This window comes from Pongo abelii, chromosome 10, assembly GCF_028885655.2.
Source record: "Pongo abelii isolate AG06213 chromosome 10, NHGRI_mPonAbe1-v2.0_pri, whole genome shotgun sequence".
Lineage (NCBI taxonomy): Eukaryota > Metazoa > Chordata > Mammalia > Primates > Hominidae > Pongo > Pongo abelii.
Window position 1 is genome coordinate 98,323,708 of NC_071995.2, and position 25,314 is coordinate 98,349,021.

At 35.4% G+C, this 25,314-nt stretch overlaps 1 protein-coding gene across 5 annotated transcripts in view; it reads right to left on the reverse strand.

Annotated features, from left to right (window-relative positions):
* Positions 1–25,314, reverse strand: part of ANKS1B (ankyrin repeat and sterile alpha motif domain containing 1B) — a 1,278,065-nt gene that overhangs the window by 1,031,501 nt on the left and 221,250 nt on the right. For all 5 annotated transcript variants that reach the window (XM_024256170.3, XM_024256168.3, XM_024256167.3 and 2 more), the window contains exons 5-8: positions 23,575–23,650; positions 21,434–21,535; positions 17,082–17,195; positions 14,461–14,627 (exon numbers count right to left, since the gene is read on the reverse strand). In XM_024256170.3, coding sequence (XP_024111938.1) covers positions 14,461–14,627; positions 17,082–17,195; positions 21,434–21,535; positions 23,575–23,650 — 459 coding nt within the window. The remainder of the gene's footprint in view (positions 1–14,460; positions 14,628–17,081; positions 17,196–21,433; positions 21,536–23,574; positions 23,651–25,314) is intronic.

Consider the following 25,314-nt stretch of genomic DNA (forward strand, 5'->3'; position numbering starts at 1 on the left):
TGGGGTAACCTTTCAGTGATACAGAGAAAAATACATATAAATGATTCAACAAATAAAATAGAAATGACAGGCTACCATTCGTTTTGTGTGTAATCTGTGGTGGGCACTGTTAGGTACTCCATATTTATCACCTCTATCTTCACAACAATCCTGCAAGGTACTATTATTCTTATTGTTACCATTTTTCATATTAAAAAAATCTAAACATCAGGGAAATATTTACCAGGGAAATAATATCTGCAAGACACTATTACTATTACTATTGTTACCATTTTTCAGATGAGAAATCTAAAGATCAGGGAAATATTTACCTACGGGGTAGAATTGGAATTCAAACACAAGTCTTTTGAACTCAAATTCCTGTTCTCTACCCTATAATGTCACACACAATACAAAAATATGTTATTGAAGAAATTAGTGTACTTCTTTAATGCAAGGACTCTTTAATGTAAGTTAGTGAGGATGATAATTACTATGACAGTAAAAACACTTTAATGTTTTGGAAAGGGGAACCAGGCTAGGTAAAAGTAGGATTAGAGATTCAAGGGCAAAAGGAAATCTTTCAAAGCTGGAATGGATTTATTTCAGTAACAAAGAATAGATTACAGGAAAAGATACAACATGTCAATGTTTGTCTGATTTATTCTGAGGGCAGGCTATTTTCACTTTAATGATCCCGCTTCTCACTAGTTCATTTTCTTTGTTCATTTTAAAGTCTTCATTTCCTGTCAGATTTATTCCCTTGACTATGCATTCTTTCTCCAAATTAAGACTTTGCTTCTCATTATTAATGATTTGATAGCACAGACTGGCAGCTATCAACTAAATGGAACTGTGAGGAAACTGTAAACAAACACAACTTTTCAGTTTTAAAAAGCATAGATGGCAGACACAAGAATTCTGGCAAAGCGACGTGAAAATAACACCAGTTTTTAAAATCTAAGCCTGAGATTGAAGCAGGCCACACTGTATCTTTTACCTACGACTACTGATTTTGATTCTATCACAGAGAATCCCAATTCTTCAGCTGTTAGAGGCTGAATGAATTCCAATATTCTTTAGTTGTGTCCCAAATGGTCTCCTGATAAAATATGTTGAAGCATGAGCAATTTCAGCAATTTTTCTGGGTTACTAGTCTACTATTCCATTAGAATTAATTTGCTCTTCAAGGTGAAAAGCATTTCCTTGGACACAGAGTTAAGTGATTATTGCAACTGACATGTCTCTTTAAGCTCAGGCTCTCGCCTGATTTCCTTTGGCATTAGGCAGCAAAATGGATTTTTTTAAATACTGGCAAGCTGTCCAAGGTCTTCACTCAAAAAGAGAGCCAAGAACTCCCAAATGTAAACCTTGAAATAGAATTACAAATTAGGTACACTATGACAAATGAACAAGGTAAATGTGAAAAGTGACTAAAAGTTAACTTCATCATTATCCAGAATGTGAGGTTAAAAGAAAGGTGAATTATTACTACATTTTCAGGAAAACATTACAATTAGTTCATAAGTATAAAGTACAGATTCTCAGGAAAATTCTAACAGCTGAGTTCTTCTATTAGAAAGTTTAATTCAAGTTAGAGATTATAAAGAGATTAGAAAGAACAAAAGTATCAAAACAAAAACTGGCCAATAATATATCTGAAGAGTATATAAAAATGATAACTTCACAAACAACATAAAGTTCAAAACATAAAAATTAAAATATTTTAGAAAGGAAGTTTACTGCCCTTAATAGAATGCTCATAATATAGATGCATATTTTAACATCAAACACATTTTAAGAACATGCACAATGAAATACTATGCATCAGTGAAGTCCATCAAAACATGCAAGAATCATTAACAATTAGAAAAAAACAGGATGTCATCAACCACCAAATATACATTCTTATCACCTGCACAGGGAACATACTCAAAGATTGATGACATGCTCAGCCATAAAGCGAGTCTCAATAAATTCAAAAATATCAAAATCATACCAACCATATTTTTGGACCACAGTAGAATAAAAATAGAAATCAATGCCATGAACATATCTCAAAACCATCCCTCAAATCTTTTCAATTTCATGAAAACTAAACAACTTGCTACTGAATGACTTTTGGGTACACAATGAAATTAAGGCAGATATCAAAAAATTCTTTGAAATAAACTAAAACAGACGTAACATACCAAAATCTCTGAGATGCAGCAGAAGCAATGTTAAGAGGAAAGTCTATAGTGCTAAATGCCTACCTCAAAATATGTTTAAAGATCTCAAATTAATAATCTAACATCACACCCAGAGGAACTAGAAAAACAAGAACAAAGCAGAAGAAAATAAACAAATAAAATAAAATAAAATCAGTGCAGAACTGAATGAAATTGAGACCCAAAAATTCATACAAAAAAAAATCAATAAAACCAAAAGTTGGCATGAAAGGATAAATAAGATCAATAGGCTGGCAGCTAGATTAACAAAGAAAGAAGAGACAAGATCCAAATAAGCACAATCAGAAATGGCAAAGGTGACATTAAAATCAATCCCACCGAAATACAAAAAAAAAAACCCTCAGAGACTATGATGAACACCATATATATACAAACTAGAAAATCTAGAGGAAGTAGATAAATTCCTAGAAATACACAATCTCCCAAGGTTAAATCAGGAAGACATTGAAACCCTGAACAGACCAATAATGAGTTCTGAAATGGAATCTACTCCTCCCTAACTCATGAAGCCGCCATCATCCTAATATCAAAACCTGGCAAAGACACACACACACACAAAAGAAAACTACAGGCCAATATACCTGATGAACAGAGAAGCAAATATCCTCGACAAACAAACTAAAAGCAGTGGTGCATCAAAAACTTACCATGATGAAGGAGGCTTTCTCCCTGGGATACAGGGTTGATTAAACATATACAAACCAATAAATGGGATTTACCACATAAGCAGATTTAAAAGCAAAATCAATATGATCATCTCAATAGATGCAATAAAGATACCTTCAATAAAATCCAACATCACTTCATGATAAAAACCTTCAACAAATTAGGCATCAAAGAAACATAACTCAAAATAATAAAAGCCATCTATGACAAACTCACAGCCAACATTATAATAAATGGGCAAAAACTAGAAGCATTTTCCTTAAGGACTAGAACAAGACAAGTATGGCTACTCTCGCCACTCATATATAACATAGTACTGAAAGTCCTAGCCGGAGCCGTCACGCAAGAGGAACAAATAAAAGGCATCCAAATGGAAAGGAAAATTCAAACTATCTGTCTTCAGTAATGATTCAATTCTATGCCTAGAAAACCCTAAACTCCAACAAAAGCTGTTGAAACTGATAAATGACTTCAGCAAAGTTTCAGAACATAAAATCTATATACAAAGATTATCAGAATTTCTATACATCAATAACATTCAATCTGAGAACCACAGTAAGAATGCAATCCCATTTACAACAAACACAAAAAACAAAATATCAAGGAATACAGCTAACCAGGGAGGTGAAAGATCTCTACAATGAGAACTACAAAACCCACTGTTCAAAGAAATCAGAGATGATACAAAGAAATGGAAAAACATGGCATGTTCATGGGCTGGAAGAATCTCAATAACAATAAAATGTCCATACTACCCAAAGCAATCTACAGATTGAATGCTACTCTTATTAAAGTACCAACATCATTTTTCACACAATTAGAAAAAAACTATTCTAAAATTCACATGGAATCAAAAACAAGCCCGAATAGCCAAAGCAATCCTAAAAGAATGAAGCCAGAGGCATCTCATTTCCCAACTTCCAACTATACTATACAGCTACAATAACAAATACTTCATGGTACTGGTACAAAAACAGACACATAGAACAAAGGAACAGAATAGAAAACTCAGAAATAAAGCCACACAACTACAACCATCTAATCTTCCACAAAAATAAACAATGGGGAAAGGACAAGCTATTCAATAAATAGTGCTGGGATACCTGGCTAGCTATATGCAGAATGAAACTGGACCCTTACCTTTCATCATACACAACAATTAAGAAAAGATAGATTAAAGATTTAGATGTAAAACCTCAAACTCTAAGACTCTTAGAATGAAACCTAGAAAACACCATTCTGGACATAGGTCTGGGCAAAGATTTCATGATAAAGACTTCAAGAGCAATTGCAACAAAAACAAAAATTGACTTAAAACCTTCTGCACAGAAAAAGAGACTATAAACACAGTAAACAGACAACTTACAGAATGGTAGAAAATATTCACAATCTATGCATCTGACAAAGGTCTAATATCCAGAATCTATAAGGAACTTAAAAAAATCAACAAGCAAAAAACAACCCCATTAAAAAATGGGTAAAGGACATGAAAAGAAGATATACATGCAGTTAATAAGTATATGAAAAAAATCCTCAACATTACTAATCATGAGAGAAGTGCAAATCAAAACCATTGAATGCAAACTCACACCTGTCACAATGACTATTATTAAAAAGTTAAAAAAAAAAAAACAGATGTTGGTGAGGTTGTGTAGAAAAGGGATCGCTTAAACACTATTCGTGGGAATGTCAGTTAATTCAGCTACTATAGAAATAGTTTGGAGACTTCTCAATGAACTTAAAACAGAACTACCATTTGACCCAGCAATCCCATTACTGGGTGTATACCCACTGGAACACAAATCATTCTACCATTAAGACACATCCACATGTATGCTCATTGCAGCACGTTTCACAACAGCAAAGACATGGAATCCATCTAGATATCCATCAACGGTGGACTAGATAAAGAAAATGTGGTACATATACACCATGGGATACTATGCAGCCATAAAAAAGAATAAAATTGTGTCCTTTGCAGCAACATGGATGCAGGTGGAGGCCATTATCCTAAGCAAATTAACACAGGAAGCGATAATCAAATACCCCATGTTCTTACTCGTAAGTGGGAGTTAAACACTGAATACCAATGGAAATACACATGGACACAAAGAGGGGAACAACAGACATTGGGGCTTACTTGAGGGTGTAGCATGGGAGGAGAGTAGGGATCAAAAAGCTACATATTGGGTACCATGCTCATTACCTGGGAGAATAAATCATTTGTACACCAAATCCCAGTGACACACAGTTTACCCATGTAACAAACCTGCATATGTACCTCACTGAACCTACAATAAAAGCTGGAAGAAAAAAAACAAAACAAAATAGCCCCATCTCAATAATACAGAAAGAATAACAAGGATTAATTCAAAAATGTTTATCACATAAATATTTAGGAATTCAAAAATTAATAATGTAATCAGACATATTTCCTATATTCATATACTATATACTTCCTTCGTATATGTTATCAGGAATTAAACATGGTATTTGTAATACAGGATATCCTTGTCATCAGTGAGAGAGATGTACTATTACCTAAAAAAAATACAATTTGACTTAAGATGCTAGCGATATATTGTGAAGTCAATAATATAGTTTATCGGGGTATTTTATTTCATCCTCATAGAAAGTGGCGAGGTATTCTTTATTTGAAAAATCAACCAACAGAGGAAGTTCTTCTCAGATCATAAATATTCCATGTTAGAATTTTTCTCATATGTCTACACCAAAATACAGGTATCAAACAGATGTTTTTATGCCCATGACCTGTTCTATCAATTCAATAAATGTTTGCTAAGCATGTGAGTGAGGAACTATGCTAAGGACAAATACATGCACACACACAGATTAATATTTTCCCTGTCTTCAAGGAGCTTATAGGCAAAGTCAAAAAAGATGATTCATGCATAATTAATACAAATCAGCATAATGATGCAAATAGTTAGATCTAAATAGAAGGATCAAAAATAGTTTTCTATAAGTAGAGATGGCAGGGAAAATATATATGGACAAAACAACGTGGACAATAAGAAAGACAGACATGTTTGAGAGTAATCCATTTTATTTATTTATTTAGAGACAGAGTTTCACTCTTGTCATCCAGGCTGGAGTGCAGTGGAGCAATCTTGGCTCACTGCAACCTCCACCTCCCGGGTTCAAGCGATTCTCCTGCCTCAGCCTCCCGAGTAGCTGGGATGACAGGTGCACACCACCAGGCCCGGCTAGTTTTTGTATTTTTAGTAAAGACAGAGTTTCACCATGTTGGCCAGGCTGGTCTCTAACTCCTGACCTCAGGTGATCCTCCAGTCTCAGCCTTCCAAAGTGCTGAGATTACAGGCATGCGCCACCGTGCCTGGCCAAGAATAATCCATTTTACTAAAATATATTTATCTAAGACATTACTAGCAGATAAAGCTGGAAAAATATGATGAAGCTAGAAATGAAGGGTCTTGAATGCCTGAGTTAAAAGTTTCTATTTAACATTTGCAGTGAGGACCAGGGCTAGTTTTGAGTAGGAAAATAACATGACCAGAATGGCACTTAAGGCATACTGACTTGGCAGCATTGCTCAGAATAAATACGAGCAGATGAAGAGGAGAGAATAAAAGTGGGTAGACAGGGTAGGAGGCTCTTGAAGTAACTCAGGTGAGGGGAAATGATGGTCTGAACCCACAAACTGGCAGGAATGATGAAATGGTGAGAGGTCAATCTGGAAGACAGTAATGAAAGACAGAATGATCTACTTGTAAGACATTGGACCTACATTCAGATCCCAGATTTACCTTCTGGGCAACTTACTTTACTCCTGATTCCCATGTTGAGGATAATAAAACCTACTTCATGGGATTGTTGTCAGGAATAAAGGAGACAATGATTTTTAACATGTTTACACAATGCCTACCTAGCATGTAGTGAAAATTTAGTACTTAATAAATGCTAGCTTCTAGTGTTACAATTATTTTCAGATATCATAGTTTGGTCACTGTTTACTGATATTTTTAGTAGCTACATCTCACTGCTGGTTCACGTAGCAGTTCTAGTCATTTATATACCCTAAAACTTTTGTGTGAACTACTCCCTGACATTAAATCTCCCCCATCTTGTATTTATACCAGTGATTTTTAAGGAATCTAAATATAAGATTTTATACTAACTCCCACTGAACTCTATGTTTTTACCTGGAGCCAAGATTTCAGCCTATTGAGATAATTTCTCATATAAGTTCAATTATTTGTCATATTTGCTATTCCTCCCTAACTTCTGCAAAGTTGATTAGAATAGATATGGTTTTTTCCAAGTAACATATTGACTCAGACCAATCCAAGAACAAAATATTTCACTTTTCACTAGAGAAATCCCCTCTACATTGACATTTTGTGACTATTTAGAATGTCTGGACAAAATTGGACAAAGTCTGTGAAACATAAAAATCAAGATCTCTTCAGCAACACAAAAGAGAACAAAATAGCTCTTTTCTATGGCTGACAGAAAGCCAGAGTAAAATTTTTTTAACCGATGAAGAAACTAAGGCTTGGAAATATCAAGTAACTTCCAAAGGTCACCCTGCTAGTAAGCTGCAGAACAGAGTTGTAAACCCAAATCTGTAGGACTCACAATCTCATGCTCTTAACTGCTAGACTAAGTTATCTCCCTAAGAAAGATGGTTGAGAGTCCCATCATGATTGCTGGGAAAAGCCTCCACTTTGGTCTCTGTAATTCATCTCCAAATAATTAGATGCATTTTGCAATGATAATGGTTCATTTGCAAGAACATATACACTTTTATATGCAGTCTTTGCCTTTTTATGCATTTATTCTGTCAATGAACTTTCACTGAGAGACCACTACATTCAAGGCACTGTGTGAGGCAGGATGTGACTACAGAGATCAATCTAATAATGAACCTACTGTCAAGGAGTATATAAGAAGTAACGTAAAACATATACACCTACAAGGCAAGGCAGAAAGAGATGTATCATGAATGGTAAAAAGCAAGTGTGCTAGAAGTTCAGAAAAATGACTCTTTTATTCTACTAGCCATTTTCTCAAGGACTTCCTAGATTCCCTAAGGTTACAAAAAGTTCTTCCTGAGGTGAGGGTAGGAACAAAAATCTTACCCTTCTGATTCTGGATTTTTCCATTAATGTACATACAGTACATATGTGTGGTTAATGGTATTTTTTTCAATGTATAAATGCAGGTCAACAGGATCCTAGTTCTACATTCCCTAATTCTTGCAAAATCTGTTAGATTTCAAATCTTAGTTGAATCACCTTGAGTCACCACAAAAAGGTCTGTTCAACTACGTAAGACATAAATTGTTCAGGTTAGAATGTTCTTTTGAACACTGTATACCACTGCTTAAGATTTAGCACCACTATAAAAAATTATATATGCTAAAGAATCAGTTATGTTCCTATAATAAGCCTCTATTTACATTTCAAAAAATTAGACTCCCAAGATTCTCTAAATCTGACAGAAATTGGGTAAGATAGCCACGAAGGTCTCTCCAAATTCTGAAATTGATGCATTCCTGATAATAAGCTCTAGAAACTGGGTTAGAATGTGTTTGAAGGTAAACTTTATTTCAGAAACACCATTTGGTTTTTAGGCAATCTAATCTGACTCTACTGATCTTTAAAACTTGATGAATTTTAGAACTAAATTAAGTATATTTTCCAAAAGTAGGGACCTCACTCCCAGAGAGTATTCTCAAGAATAGCTTGGCATTAAAAAAACTGAAAATCCTTCAAGGTAAATCTTGAAATCTTAAAATACTAAAATAAAATACCTCACACTTCAGAAGGCTGACATGTAATTAAATATTTTGCATTGCAAAAGAAAGTAAAATAACAGAAAAGAGGCATAGTTGCTGAACGAAATTGCACAAAACCTGCCAATGCAACCCCTTTGAAACCAAAAGCTTTAGATGCTGCTTGTGTCTGTGTTCTCCTTCAAGAGAAAAAAATATATAACACGTTTCATCCCTTAAGCTCCTTATTAACTTCTTAAAGACATATGCTGATGAGGTAATGTTCTATTACAAATGTTAAAAAAAAAAAAAGTTTTCCTAGTACCTGGATTCTGAAATCTGCTCTAATGATCCTTATCATCAAATTTCTCTATGGCATGCTGTGTTCACATTTAAGAATTGTATAGATTGTTTATACACATGGAGGAAAAAACATGAATATAAGGCTTGGGAAAACATAAAGAGAATAGAAAATTTTTTCAGATGATTTTACATTCTTTCAAAAACCTAAATTTCATGAGTTGGTAAAGAATGTTAGGATATTTATATTTCTTCAAAATTTACATTCTAGATTATATAATGTCCTAATTCAATTTAGAAAATGGTTTCAGATGCATATTATAAGAGTATATAAAACAGACTGACTTTTGAATTAAAATGTATGCAAGACAAAATGCAATTTTAACTTGAGCTAGCCTTTATATTACATGCAAAACCTCCAATTGAATACATTCAATCATAATAAGAATTTAATTTTTCACTTATATTAGTTAAAGTGTTCAAACTACCATATTACAGCTAATATTTTAATAGAAACAAAAATCTCCGATTCAAAAATAAAAGTTCTTACATAAGATGGCTGGTTTTGTATTTGAAATTACTGAATCAGAGTGCCCTCTATTGGAAGAAAGAGACAACGAAAGCTAAACTGAACTAAGAATATAAGTAAAATACTTCCAAAACTCAAGCCACATCATTAATATGTAAAATACATTAATTAATAATATGGATGCTACAAAACATATTTCCTTACATTTTTATTTCTCCGAAATAACTTTTGGAATTACTTGTCATATTACAATCAGCAAGTTGGATGTTTCATATCCTATGAAATTAAATTTTAACTGAACCCAAATGGTCATCATTTAACCAGTAATATAAATAACAGACATACAGAAATGTTTTCCACATTTAATATTCCAATATAACATAGAAATGTTATAATTGAGGACTGTGGTTTCACTGCAGTTTGGATTTTCCTTGATGATAAACTAAAAGCCTCCTTGCTATGAACCTCACATCGGTGTTCCCCTCCAAGTTCATATGTTGAAATCCTAACCCCCAATGTGATGGTATTAGGGAGGGGGTGTAGGGAGGTCATCAGATGATAACCCCTTATGATGTGCTAGTGTTCATATAAAAAAACATTGGGAGGGCTGGGCGCAGTGACTCAAGCCTGTAATCCCAGCACTTTGGGAAGCCGAGGCAGGCGGATCACAAGGTCAGGAGATCAAGACCATCCTGGCCAACATGGTGAAACCTCGTGTCTACTAAAATACAAAAAATTAGCCAGGTGTGGTGGCACGTGCCTGTAGTCCCAGCTACTCAGGAGGCTGAGGCAGGGGAATCGCTTGAACCTGGGAGGCGGAGGTTGCAATGAGCCGAGATTGTGCCACTGCACTCCAGCCTGGTGACAGAGCACGACTCCGTCTCAAAAAAAAAAAAAAAAAAAAACAAAAAAAACACACATCAGGAGAACCTGCTTTTTTCCCCTCTGTTCTTTGCCACATGAAGATACAACCAGAAGACAGCCCTCTGCAAACCAGGAAGCAGGCCCTCACCAGCTACCAGCTCTGCTGGGTACCTTGATCTTGGGCTTCTCAGACTCCAGAACTGTGAGAAATAAATGCTTTTTTCTTTTTCAAGCCACCCAATCTACACTAATTTGTTATAGCATAGATAATCCCTAATTCAAGAGACTTTTAGAAGCTCTTACACTTGGGAATTGGAGCAGTAGGCTGGACATTAAGATCTACGAGATTTGTTCTATCTCAAAAAATTCTAGTTTTGCGGTGTTTTCAAGACCTCAGTTCTGACTCATCATCTCAGACCTGAATTACCTCAGTAACATATTGGCTGATTTTTGGCTCCCTAGACCAGTAGTATGGATGTTAGACCTGAGAAGCTTTTCCAAGAACAATGCTCAGAGCTACCCAAAATTATTTTGATTTAGTTGGTCTGGACTGGTATCTGAGGGCATCAGTATTTATTTTTTAGATCCTCTCTAGGTAAATCTAATGTACAACTATGGCTGAGAACCATTGTTTGAGCCTCTCCCCAGATCAAGCAACATACAACTACCACTTTTATTTTCCAAAAAATGTTACTTTCAGGAGAACTCTCCTACACAAGAATTTATTCTCAGGATCAATTTTAAACTTCTGACTAGCCTCCCAATCTACTTAGCTGCCTTTGTTCTCTGACAATAGAGTTGAGTGGAAAGTGGTTATGGCTCCATCTCCAGAATGTCTGTGTTCTTGGCTCTGTAATTACCGCATGAAACTGGGAAAGTCATAAAAGCTCCCTGTACGGAGAAATAATACTATCCTTTTCAAAGGGTTATTGTGAGGATTAAATCAGTTAATACAAGTAAAGTGTTCCATAAATTGAGGTATTATCATTACTTATCCAACTTTAGTTCTTACTACTTTCCAAAACAAACTCTCATCGTAAATCATTCTCAAATTATGCACTAATTCTCATCTCTGTGCTCTTGCACTTACTGTTTCTTCAGGCTGGAATCCTTTCTCAATCATTTGTCCCAACAAAAGTGAAAAGCACAGCTCCCCTTTCACCAGGACACAGCTTAGTCTCTCCCTACCTCCACAAAGACTTCAATGAGTGTCTGTAAATATTCACTGGTCCCTCCCTTTTAAAAATTCCTTTGGCCACAAGGTAGCATACTATAAGAAATGTGGCTGAGAATTAAAAACACTGGCTCAGAGTTTGAATCCTCACTCTGCCACTTGGCAGCTAAGTCATTTTCTAAATCCATATTGTTAGGATTACTTAATAAGCGACTTAAATCATGTAAAGCATTAGAGTAGCAAATAGCAAAAACTGATAAGTGTCAGTTCTTATTTATTCAGTGTTTTATATGTTAGTCTTCAGTTACAGTCTACACACTGTGACTGAAGTCTCCTTAGGAAAGGTGTTTTGAATCACTTGAAATCAAGAACCATATCTATTATAAATCCCACAACTCAAAACATGGTAAGAACCATCTGTATTAGGTGACCTATATTAGGTGACCTGCACTTGACTAAGCTTTTTGCATCATGTAAGAGTATAATTGAAGCAATATTCTGGAAAAAAAATTTTGATGAATAGAAACAAATATTCAACAAAACACAGAATGAATTCAAATAAAACACAGGCTACAGAAAAGAGTCAAAGTAATTTGATTACTTTTTAAACATTCGCTAACAGGTTTCTATCAGATTCATTTTCTGAAAGGTCAGTTCTAATGATGTCTTTTATCTGCCCAAAATCCTTTAGATTTTTCTCATTTCTTAAAAAAAAATACCAAAATTCTTAGCCTGACATTCATAATTATCCACGACCTGACCTCAAACTAGACTTCTAAACTCTCATCTTTCCCCTTTGTAAACTCTGTTCTTCCAAATAAACAGAATTATTTGCTCTTACTCATATATACCATCTGCTTTTCTCCCTCCACATAATCTTTAATATTTTATAGGGAAATATTTTCAAAGAACACTATTGTAAAGGTTTGTCACAGGAACGAAGAGTGGTGTTAGAAAAGCATGAGCTCAGATTTCAAAACCTTAACGCTCAATTTATGAGCATTAATTTCTTTCTTGCCACTATCACAATACAGTCTTTGGCTTACAAAAAAATTGAACATCTTTTCCCCAAACTATTGTCACTCTCTCAAAGTCAAAAGCCTTTGCCGTCACTTCCTGAAAGACAGAAACTTGAATCATGGTCTCCAAGCAGCACATACAGACCCCAGGGCATACAAGATATTCATTGAGTAAACGAAAAGTAATTAGAGCTTCTGTTTTACACTTATTCTCCACCTTCCTCAATTTGAATTTATTTTGTTGTGTATGTCTCATAATTTACATCAAATATTACTAGAAATGTAGTCCATATATATATATAATTTACAAATAATCAGGGATATTTGCTCAAAATTTGTTTACTAATGGTATGTACAACAAAAAAGTTTGGAAACCCTGGTCTAAAAAATTAGGGCTTTCAGAATATCTGTGGTTTTACAAGTAGAAGGTCAGAAGCTGCCAGTTTACATAAATCTTTGAAGATGGATCTAAAAATGTAAACACTATGTGTTGTTCATATAGAACAAATATTTTTTAAGTTCTAACTAACTTTCAAGGAAATATTAAAATGTAACTGATAGGTAATCTGGAGAGAGCATATACCTGTTTCAGATTTTTTAACAGAGGATTTTGTCCCAACATTAAAGTTACTATTATAAATTATTTCATTAATATAAAAATTTCATTTGGTAAAACTTACAGGTATTTACTTCAGTACATATACAACTGTTCATAGTTATTCATAAAGAATTTTTATTGGGGCCAATAATAGGATGTTTTTACAAAAGACAGTGAAGCACAAAAACAAAATGAAACAAAAAAAGCAGGCCAAGGAGGTAGGACTAGCCATGGAACTAGATTAGCAAGTGCTATCCCAGGAAACAGTGTCACAGCTTACTTTAAGTAACTAAATTAAGTAAATGTTCTCATAATGGACAGTCACTATACTTAGCAAGGTTTTTTTTTAGTTTTCACAAATAATATGACATACTTAACACAGTTCACTCTATTACTGGCTTTTGCATAAAGTATGATATATCTGCAACAAATTAAGTTCTAAAAGCGACTAAAGATTTCTTATCAGAATAATGTATTTCCTTTAATACCAGTACATACTATAAGTCCTTCCTCTACAGGACAAAAAGTAGGTTTAAAGATCTTAATATTAAACTGATTTATTCTCTATAGTTTTTCTTGCTTTTGCGTTCATATAAAAATCCAAATGAGCGAGAATCACCCATGGCCTGACCTCAATCTATCCTTCTAATCTTATCTCCCCTCTTTCTTCTTTGTAAACTCTTATTCCTAATAAATAGAAATACTTGCTCTTACTCAACTATATCATCTGCTTTTCTGCCTCATATAACCTTTAATATTTTATATGACAATATTTTCAAAGAACACTATCATAAAGTGGTTGTCACAGGAACTAACTCATGCTTAAGATTCTCAGCTTATCGAAGAGAAACCTCTTGGGATTTGCATAATATTATAAAAATACGCAGACTGAACTTTCCACATTTCTCTCCTACTATGACTTCAGGAGGAAGTGAGGAAACTATACGTGTGGCTCTGCTCTGTTAGTCTGAGTTCATAGAGAAAACGGGGAAGACAGTAGAAAGGAAGGTTTTTGTCTTTTTTTGGGAACCAACATCATTATGCCCAGTAAAACTAAAGGAATACAACAACAACAACAACAACAACAACAAATACTAAAAATCCACTTGTTTAAGAAAGAGTCTAACAGTAGAGAGACCATGAAGTGGTCTGTCAAAGCACTCCTTCCCCTACACATGCACTGAGAGCAAAACCCCATAGAACGTCAGGAAAAGAGCAATCAGAAAACCGACATCTTCGAGTGGCGGAATCTGATAATGCACCACATCCCATGCCTCTTAAGTGTACATACTGAACTGGCAAAGACAGACACATTATCTTCATTCCCCCCCACCTTACTTACTACACTCTGGCTTCCATTTTTCCCAAGTTCTTCCTCTGAAATCTTGCTCAAATTATCTAAGTAGTGGTCTGATATTGTGTGGCACAAGTCTTCAAACGAATAATCCTTTTCTTGACAGAGTTTTATTTCATCCAAGAGTTTTGATAATTCTCCAGTGACGGTTTCACCTATGAGAATAATTTTTTCAGAAGTTTCAAGAAAGGCTATTGTTAAAACTTAATGTTAAGCAATAAAAATATGACTGCTATGGTGATAGAACTCAAAATATAAATAGATTAAGCAGTCAGACACTATTCTGCTGAAAACAAGGTACTCAACCATAATTAGTACAACAATATTAATGGGCAAAAGAGATTATAATTTTGCCTATTTTTATTTTTTTCAAAATAGAAATAATTATTGTAAGGTTTTATATATACATAGTACATAAAAGCATCTGGAATTACAATTCCCAAAGCTTCACTTATTATAGGATTTAATTTCTATAACCTTTCATTGGTATTTTACTTCACTGACAGAATTCATTAGCAAATTTGAAATGGTGCTGAGAAACTTCTTCCTAGGTTCAATAAACAGAAATAGCACAAGTTATTTAAACAAATAATAATATAGGTAATCAGTACCTTAAGAATTATGATATATGATATAAAGTAAAAACACAAAAGAAACAGATAAATAATATGTATCATCTGTCAAACACGAAGATTTTGTAGATTACATGAAAATATGCACATTTCTAAACAGTCTCAGAAAGATACCTTATACCTGTAATTTATTCTGAAAAAAAGGTCCAGCAGTTACAATCCAGATTTTAATATTTTTATTCTGACATAAAAACATATTTAACACCAGCTGACTATAGATGCATGGATTTATTTCTGGACTTTATTCTGTTTTATTGGTATATATGTTTGTTTTCATGCCTGTACCATACTCTTCACAAGGGTTCCAAGAACACAAAATGTGGAAAAGATAGTCTCTTCAATAAATAGTGTTGGGAAAGTGGATAGCCACATGCAAAAGCATGAAATATGACCCTTATCTCATCCCCTATGTAAAAATCAACACAAATGGTATAAAGACTGGAACATTAAGACCTGAAAATATGAAACTCCTAGAAGAAAACATAAGGAAAAAACTTGATATTGGTTTGGACAATGATTTCTTGGATATGAACAAAAGCAAAAATGAACACGCAGAATTGGATCAAACTAAAAAGCTTCTGCACTGCAAATGAAACAATCAACACACTAAAAAGATAACTTAAGGAATGGGAGAAAATATTTGCAAACCATAGATCTGGTAAGGGGTTAATATGCAAAATACATAAGGAATTCACATAACTCAATAGCAAAAACACAAATAACCTAATTTTAAAATGGGCTAAGGACTCGAATAGACATTTCTTCAAAAAAGGCACATAAATGACCAAAGGTATATGAAAAGGTGCTCAATATCACTAATAATCAGGCAAATGTAAATCAAAGCCACAATGGGGAATCATCTCTCATCTATTAGAATGGCTATTCCCAAAAAGACAAAAGATAGGAGATGTTTCTGAGGATGTGGAGAAAGGGAACCCTGTATGCTGTCCGTGGGAATGTAAAATGGTAAAGGCTCTATGGAAAACAGCATGGAGATTCCTCAAAAAATTAAAAATAGAATTACCATATGATTCAGTAATCCCACTTTGGGGTGCTTATTCAAAGGAAATGAAACCAGTATCTTGGAGAGATATCTGCACCCTTCTGTTCATTGCAGCATTCTTCAGAACAGCCAAGACATGAAAACAACTGAAGTATCCACTGTCAGATGAATGGATAAAGAAAATGCAATGTGTGTATACATTTATATACACACTACACAAACAATGGACTATTATTTAGCCTTTAAAAAGAAGGAGATCCTGCCATTTGTAACAACATGGATGAACCTAGAGGACATTATGCTAAGTGAGATGAACCAGGTACGGAAAGACAAATACTGCATGATCTCACATGTGGAATCTGAAAAAGTCAAAGTCATAAAACAGAGAGTAGAATGGTGAATGCCAGGGGCTGGGGAGTGGAGGAGATGGGAAAGTGTTGATCAAAGGGTACAAAGGTTCAGTTATGGGGGGGATTAATAAATTCTGGAGATTTAAAATACAGCATGGTGACTACAGTTAATAATGTTCTATTGTATACCTGAAACTTGCTAAGAGAGTTGATCTTAAGTGTCCTCTCCAAAAAAAAAAAAAAAAAAAAATACTATGTGAGATGATGGCTATGTTAATTAGCTTGATTTTGGCAATTATTCCACAAAGTATATATCAAGTTGCACACTGTAAATATATACAATTTTTATTTGCCAAGTATACTTCAATAAAGCTGGGGAAAAATACATTTAAGAAAAAAACACGTTTAACAAATATATACTCCAGATAAACTTCATTACAGCAGGGATAGTTTTCTGCTTTGCTCACTACTGTATCTCAGGGCTGAGAAGCCCTAATCAGTAGCAGGAGCTCTTATAAATGGATGAAATATAGAGTATAGGATATAACCTATTAGACTTGAAATTTTCACAACTGTACATACAAGTCTAGTATAGTTTCCAGGGCTTTATAATTACGTACTCACTTTTGGTCTTTTGGGAAGGAGACTCAACAGGAGATGAAATGTGTGTTTCTTGTGTTGCATCTTCCTGTACAGGCTCTTCGAGGACTGTAGATCTTCCCACGCCTTCTAAATACTCTGTGTGTATACATTTTTGAGATTACATACTTTAATTCATTTATTTTAAAATCAATAAATTTTATGTTTTACTTCTGGTGATCAGTTTTTCATTTATTTTCTCATATCCTAAATATATCCTAAGTTTTCAAAAGAACTTCAAAAAACCAAACATATCAAAAGAACACCATGATGAGCTATTTACTTAAAGTTTTAATTAAAAAAGGACACTGGATTATTTGGGAGAAACTCTTGAACCCCTTTCTTCTAAAACCTAAACTTAAAACATTCTTTCCTTAAAAATAAATTCACCTATTGAAGACACAATAAACTCCTTGGTCTCCTTATTTTCCATCTGAAGATTTCAAACTGTCTGAAAGATGCTTTGAATAGATTTAATCCCCAAAACAGGAATGTCAAATTCAGATGGATACCACAACCAGCCAGGTAACATAAATGAATGAAATGGAATAAGTTCATTTCAAAATGGTGCTGTAATCTTGTAAGATAAGCATAATTTGCATATTAACTTTATTTCCACAAAGAAATAATGTTCATTGCCATTATTCTTGAAGTAATGTCCTATACTCAGCCTATTTTTCATTTTTCCAGTTTTGATACAGATATAATATTAGGAATAGCAGCTTAAACTTAAATATTGCTTACTATGGACCCAGCATTGTTCTAAGTGTTTTGTATAAATTAACTCATCTAATCCTTACAAAACTATGACACATGCACCATCTAAATTTTAAAGATTACAAGTAAAGGAGGAGTATTATTAACTTGTCCATGTTCATTCAGCTAATAGGTGGCAAAGTCAGATAAATATAAGACAAGAAAACATCTCACTTTTCTCTTAATCATAAAGAAAACAGCATCTGAATGTAGAAATAAATGTTAACCAATATTTAGCCTCACAGGCCATGTTTATCCAGAGAACAAATGACCAATCTAAAGTTCATCCCTGAAATAAAACTTCTTCTAGAGAAACCAAAACTCCAGAGTTTGAGCTAAAATTCTAGGGGTTTTTTTGTTTCTTTTTGTTTGTTTGTTTGTTTGTTTGAGATGGATTCTCGCTCTGTCGCCCAGGCTGGAGTGCAGTGGTGCAATCTCGACTCACTGCAACCTCTGCCTCCCAGGTTCAAATAATTCTCCTGCCTCAGCCCCCCGAAGTAGCTGAGACTACAGACAGGTGCCACCACACCCGGCTCATTTTTTTTGTATTTTTAGTAGAGACAGGGTTTCACCATGTTCTCCAGGCTGGTCTCGAACTCCTGACCTTGTAATCCGCCCACCTCGGCCTCCCAAAGTGCTGGGATTACAGGCGTGAGCCACCGCGCCCTGCCAAATTCTAGATTTTTCAATGTTAACAGCTAATTCAATTTTTATGGAAACACAATGTGGGCTCAAAATATGTGATATAAACAAAGCATGTGTGCTATCTGCCAAAGCGTTCAGCCCACAAGTGGCTAGTTTGTAGCCTCTGTATAAAGATTAAATGAACAGATCCCTTTTCATACAGATCATTTGCTTATACTTCTTTATTCAAGAACCTTTTTCTTAAAATCTAATAAAGAAAATTTGTATTCTCATGCCAAACAAGTATGTCCTCATACCATTCAAATAATTTCTACCAGGGAAATCCAGGAATGCAAAGAACAGAGATGATGTGTTCACATTCTGAAATTTGCCAGTAATTAGAGAACTTCAAAGATGTCCTGTATGTCCTATCACAAATTAACATACCTAATTAATCTTGACCATTTAGGAGAGCAAAGATAGTTACTCCCATATAACAACATTTCATCTTAGATAAACCAATGCAGTATGTTTTTAAAAAGTCCATGATTATGTCACACCCCATTTTCTAGTGGGTGACATTTATTTTGCTTTTCCCAAAAGGCATATTACACACATGCTTCAGTTTTGTTTTTTGTTTGTTTGTTTGTTGTGTTTGTTTTTTTTGAGACGGAATCTCGCTCTGTTGCTCAGGCTGGAGTGCGGTGGTGTGATCTCGGCTCACTGCAACCTCCGTCTCCTGGGTCCACGCCATTCTCCTGCCTCAGCCTCCCAAGTACCTGGGACTACAGGTGCCCACCACCGTGCCCGGCTAAGTTTTTGTATTTTTAGTAGAGACGGGGTTTCACCGTGTTAGCCAGGATGGTCTAGATCTCCTGACCTCGTGATCCGCCCACCTCGGCCTCCCAAAGTGCTGGGATTACAGGCGTGAGCCACCACGCCCGGCCCATGCTTCAGTTTTTAAAAGTTCAGCGAGAGGCAGCCGGGCACGGTAGCTCACACCTGTAATCCCAGCACTTTGGGAGGCCAAGGCAGGTGGCCCACGAAGTCAGGAGATCCAGACCATCCTGGCTAACATCGTGAAACCCCGTCTCTACTAAAAATACCAAAAAAATTAGCTGGGCGTGGTGGCGGATGCCTGTAGTCCCAGCTACTGGAGAGGCTGAGGCAGGAGAATGACGTGAATCCGGGAGGAGGAGCTTGCAGTGAGCCCAGAGGGCGCCACTGCACTCCAGCCTGGGTGACAGAGTGAGACTCCCTCTCAAAAAGCAAAAAAAATGTTCAGTGAGAGGCTGGGCGCTGTGGCTCATGCCTGTAATCCCAGCACTTTAAGAGGCCAAGGTGGCTGGATCACCTGAGTTCAGGAGTTCCAGACCAGACTGGCCAACATGGTAAAACCCCCTCTCTACTAAAAATACAAAAAGTAGCCAGACATGGTGGCAAGTGCCTATAATCCCAGCTACTTGGGACACTGAGGCAGTAGAATCACTTGAACCCGGGAGGCAGAGGTTGCAGTGAGCCAAGATCGCACCACTGCACTCCAGCCTGGGCAACAAGAGCAAAAGTCCCTCTCAAAAAAAAAAAAAAAAAAAAAAAAAAAATTCAGTGAGAGTCAAAAGTCCAACATGAAATACAAAGTGCATAGAGGGAGAAGACTGATAAAAAATAGTATGTGCCACTCTTATTTTTTAGCTTTAATTCAATTTAATTTTAATTTTAATTTATATAAAAGGCTATGACAGGATTTTTCTGTGATTCATCTCTGCATGCATTTGACTTGTGATTAACTTCTTTTTGATAAGAAACTCCTAATTGATAAGAAAATTGTAGGGGTGTGAACTTCCCTGAAATATTTTGGAAATAGAGAAGAGTGCATAATGGCCACATATGGTGCATCTATTCTTTACTCCTCCTTGGCCTTTGTTGACTATTGTATCTACATGTTCCCTGCCTGACTTGGTTTTAATTCATTTATCTCCCTGCAAAACAATGCTGTTCTTCAGCTTCCCAACTGACACCTAATAAAACCTATCTCACCACCCTCCTCTATCATACTTGCAGCCAATCCATAACAAGTGTAGGAGACAGTCACTGCTGAACAGGGTAGGAGCTAAAGGAGAGAAAAACATCTGGGGTTTTTAAGTAACATGCTACATGTCAGGCCTAATCACCAAACAGGAAGAGAAAGCATTTAAGTCTAATTTTGTTATAAAAGTTTTAGTTCAAGTGGAGAAGTATGCAAGCTGCAAATAACAAAAGTCATACCTAGACAGTTGTCAAACTTTCAAAAGAGCTAATGACTGCCACTAACAACAAATGCACTTAAATGACTTTTACCAAAAACTAAGGCTGGTAAGACTGAGTTATTTTATACCATTGGATTAGGGAGGAAATAATCTGTATTCTTTTGGCTAAATACAATTTTTGTTATTATTGATAATCTAACATTTAGATACAAGCTCTGCCACTTAAGATACACGAATTTGAACAAATCAAATCTCTCAGAGCCTCAGTTTCCCTTATGTGCAAAAGTAAAATAATATCTGACTTATGTTACTTCATAGGGTCATAGAAACCAAAGTAGTAGCAAATCCCTGAAAATGCTGAAAGTATTATTCAAACGTGAGATAACACTTAATCATCACTACTTTATAGCCTTATTAATTTCCAGCTCATAACTACATATTTACTACATAAATATGAATTTTAAAAATATTTCTATTATCAAATGAGTAAATAAATACCTTAACTTCTTTAAAATACTTACTGAGTAGTTGAAAAACAAAAATAAAACATTAAAAGGTATTATTATTTAGTTTAAAAGTCTACCAGAAAAAAATAAAACTAGTACGTTTGCTCAAAAGTAAACACTAACTCAAAATCCAAAAGAAAACTATAACAGTTTTAATCTCATCTTAACTTTAAGGCAAACTCATCCATCATTCAATACTGTTTACCTTGTAAGAGTGTTGCAATCTGGAGAGATTTCTGAGATGGATGTTCTTTCAGAATGTCCAAGACAGTTCTACCTAAGCTATCCTTTATGTTGGCATCAATTCCTGAAAGAAAAAGAAAAACTTACTAGATATACACCACTGAAGTGTCCTCAAAAGATACTATCAGTATCTAACTGCTGTAATTTCAAACATATACAGACCAAGCACTGAAAGTGATTTTTTAAAAATTAAGTTCTACACACACACACACACACACACACACACACACACACACACAAAGATTTTAGCAAGAAAGAAGGCAGGGGCCTATTGCTACCAAAGATTAGGAACATTCTTGATCATGAATTAACTCTTAAAGGGCACTGACCCAATGCTTAAGATTGTTTTTCAGGACCCTATGATATGTTGTTTTTTTTTTGAGACGGAGTCTCACTCTGTCGCCCAGGCTGGAGTGCAGTGGCGCGATCTCAGTTCACTGCAACCTCCGCTTCCCAGGTTCACGCCATTCTCCTGCCTCAGCCTCCTGAGTAGCTGGGACTACAGGTGCCCACCGCCATGCCCAACTAATTTTTTTTTTTTTTGTATTTTTAGTAGAGGCGGGGTTTCACTGTGTTAGCCAGGATGGTCTCGATATCCTGACCTCATGATCTGCCCACCTTGGCCTCCCAAAGTGCTGGGATTACAGGCGTGAGCCACCACGCCCAGCTGACCCTATGATATCTTTGGGTTATAACTATTTAACTCAATAGCACACTATCACACTGAAAAATATTACTGATTTAGAATGTGAATTCCTAAAGTATAATGGTCATGTGATTTATATTCTCTGTATAATATGGTAAAAATATTTAGTAGATTATAATCATGTACCATGTAAGTAACATAAGAACAGTCTTAGAACACTTGAATATTCACAAAGTTGAAAAAGCATGTTTATTTTGAACTGTTGTCCACATAGAATTTACCCAAATACAAGGTCAAATACTCTATGATATTTATTTATGCAAGATTGTATTTGTCAGTCACACTCATCATCCACCTGACGAACAAACTTACTGTGTAACTAAAACACCTGTTATTATTTTAGTTGTGGAAATATATATTGTAAGAAAGAACTTATTTTAACATAGCAAATAGCTTTCACTGCCCTAAAAAATTTATGAATTTTCCAAACACATAATTGCAAAAAAAAAAAAAAAGAAAGAAAAAAGCCGGTTTACAGGATCTGGACCCAAATGTTAATTCATTGTAAGATTATTAAATACATGTTTAAATTTGCATAGGAATGTGTAACCAGCACATATTAATATTTAGGTGGTTTCCTCAAATCATTTGTTATATCACCACACTGCATGACAAAGTTAAATATAAATGAAATTTTAAGTTTGTTAAATTGTGTACAAATACAATCACAATACAATAGTCTGCCAATGTTTTTTACAGAGGAAAATAAACACACTATAGTCCATAACATGAAAAATTTCCATCAGTTGTTTACAAGCATGAATCTGTACCCATGCCTTTTGATCTTTAAAACAAATCTGACCTCAATTCTAGTTTTATTTCATCTCAATCAGAATGTACATATGAAAATAAATAAGCCAACTTTATTGTTCCTTCAACGCACTCCCTTTAAAAGGTTCCCTTTAAAATAAGTTTCTGTAGCCTACTAACAATAGCTACTCAGTTAATGAACTAACTAGAAGGACAATTTACCTTAAAGAGAGGGAACTCAAATATCTGTTTACCATAGTTCACAATATAAAACATAGAAAAACTATTATGTTCTTCAATAAATCAAGCAATTGTGACAATTTCTCAAGGATCAATTCTTCTCTCTTACAGAAGACAGAAATTTCCTTTTTCTTTTGGTAGTTCATCTCTAAAGTACTTAAATGCATAAAATTGTAATAACTAAGGTTTGTACTTAAAACATCTATTGCATAAAAGAAGTTGCACACTGATATCAATGTTATCTAAATACTGAAACTCAGTTCTACATAATATGAATACATATCTGCATTTTAGAATAAAGGCAAGAGGGTGATTTGTGAAGAAAACAGTGTCATTTTCCTTTGTCTATTCCCAAAATAGAAATGGTATCTGTCAGGATAAGTTCCATGCAGAATCACAATAGTTACCTGTTTCTAACAGAACTCGTACAACATCCACCTTTCCAAACAAAGCTGCTTCATGAAGTGCACTCCCCTTTTCTGTCTGGAAAAAAAAAAAGTAAGAAAAAAGAAAGCGCGGTTGCATTTGGAATGCTTACAGGTTAAAATGCTCACATTTTATATATTCATACATATTTGCTGTAATCTCAGCCCTCCCTAACAGAAAGGTAATGTGGAATAAAGAAGAGATTCTAAAAGCAAAATCCATCAGCTTTGGGGATTGCAAAACACCTCTGCTTCTAAATAGAGATTTGGGCCAGCTGCAGTAGCTCACGCCTGTAATCCCAGCACTTTGGGAGGCTGAGGCGGATGGATCACCTGAGGTCAGGAGTTCGAGACCAGCCTGGCCAATGTGGCAAAACCCCATCTCTACTAAAAATACAAAAATTAGCCACACGTGGTGGTATGTGCCTGTAATCCCAGCTACTCAGGAAGCTGAGGCAGGAGAATTGCTTGAACTCAGGAAGCAGAGGTTGCAGTGAGCCAAGATCATGCCACTGCACTCCAACCTGGGTGACAGAGTGGGACTCCATCTCAAAAATAAATAAATAAATAGCCATTTGACTTTGTTATGTGAGTATGTCACCTTCTCTTAGCTTTAGCTCTCCTTAAGTATAAAATAAGAGAAGTAATGCCCACCTCACAAGACTTTTGTGACTATGCAAGAAGCTCATTTAATCAGCATGCATTTACTAAACACCAACTATAGGCCAAGAGTAGCTGAAGGATATTCTGAGGTATGGAAATATTATCCTGGCCCTCATATATTCACATTCTATTTGAAGAGACAAATGTATAAACACAGATGCTCCTTGACTTCCAATAGGGTTACCTCCTGATAAAGCCCCCATAAACTGAGTATCCCTTCAGTTGAAAATGCACTTAGGCTGGGCGCAGTGGCTCATGCCTGTAATCCCAGCACTTTGGGAGGCCAAAGCGGGTGGACTGCCTGAGGCCAGGAGTTCGGGACCAGTCTGACCAATATGGTGAAACCCCATCTCTACTAAAAATACAAAAAAAGTAGCCAGGCGTGGTGGCATGCACCTGTAATCCCAGCTACTCAGGAGGCTGAGACAGGGGAATTGCTTGAACCAGGAAGGTGGAGGTTGCAGTGAGCCGAGATCCCACCACTGCACTCCAGCCTGGGTGACAGAGTGAGAATCCGTCGCAAAAAAAAAAAAAAAAAAAAAAAAAAAGAAAAGAAAATGCATTTAAACACACGTAACCTACCAAACATCATTGCCTAGACTAGCCTACTTTAAACATGCTCAGAACACTTACATTAACCTAGAGTCGGGCAAAATCATTTAACACAAAGCCTATTTTATGATAAAGCATTGACTATCTCATATACTGCATATCGCTAGCCTGGGAAAAGATCAAGATTCAAAATTTGAAGCATATCAAAAATGCGACAGTTTCACACCATTTTAAAGCCGAGAAATTGTTAAATTAAATCATTGTAAGTTGGGGGCTGTCTGTAAATATTTATGATAAATGAAATCTAAACAATTTAATGTAGCCATAAAAAAGAATAAAATCCTGTCATTCACAGCAACATGGATGAGCCTGGAGAATATTATGTTAAGTGAAATAAGTCAGGCACAGAAAGATAAATACCACATGTTCTCACATATGTGTGAGCTAAAAAAGTTGGACCCATAGAAGTAGAGAGTAACATTATGGTTATGAGAGGCTGGGCAGGGG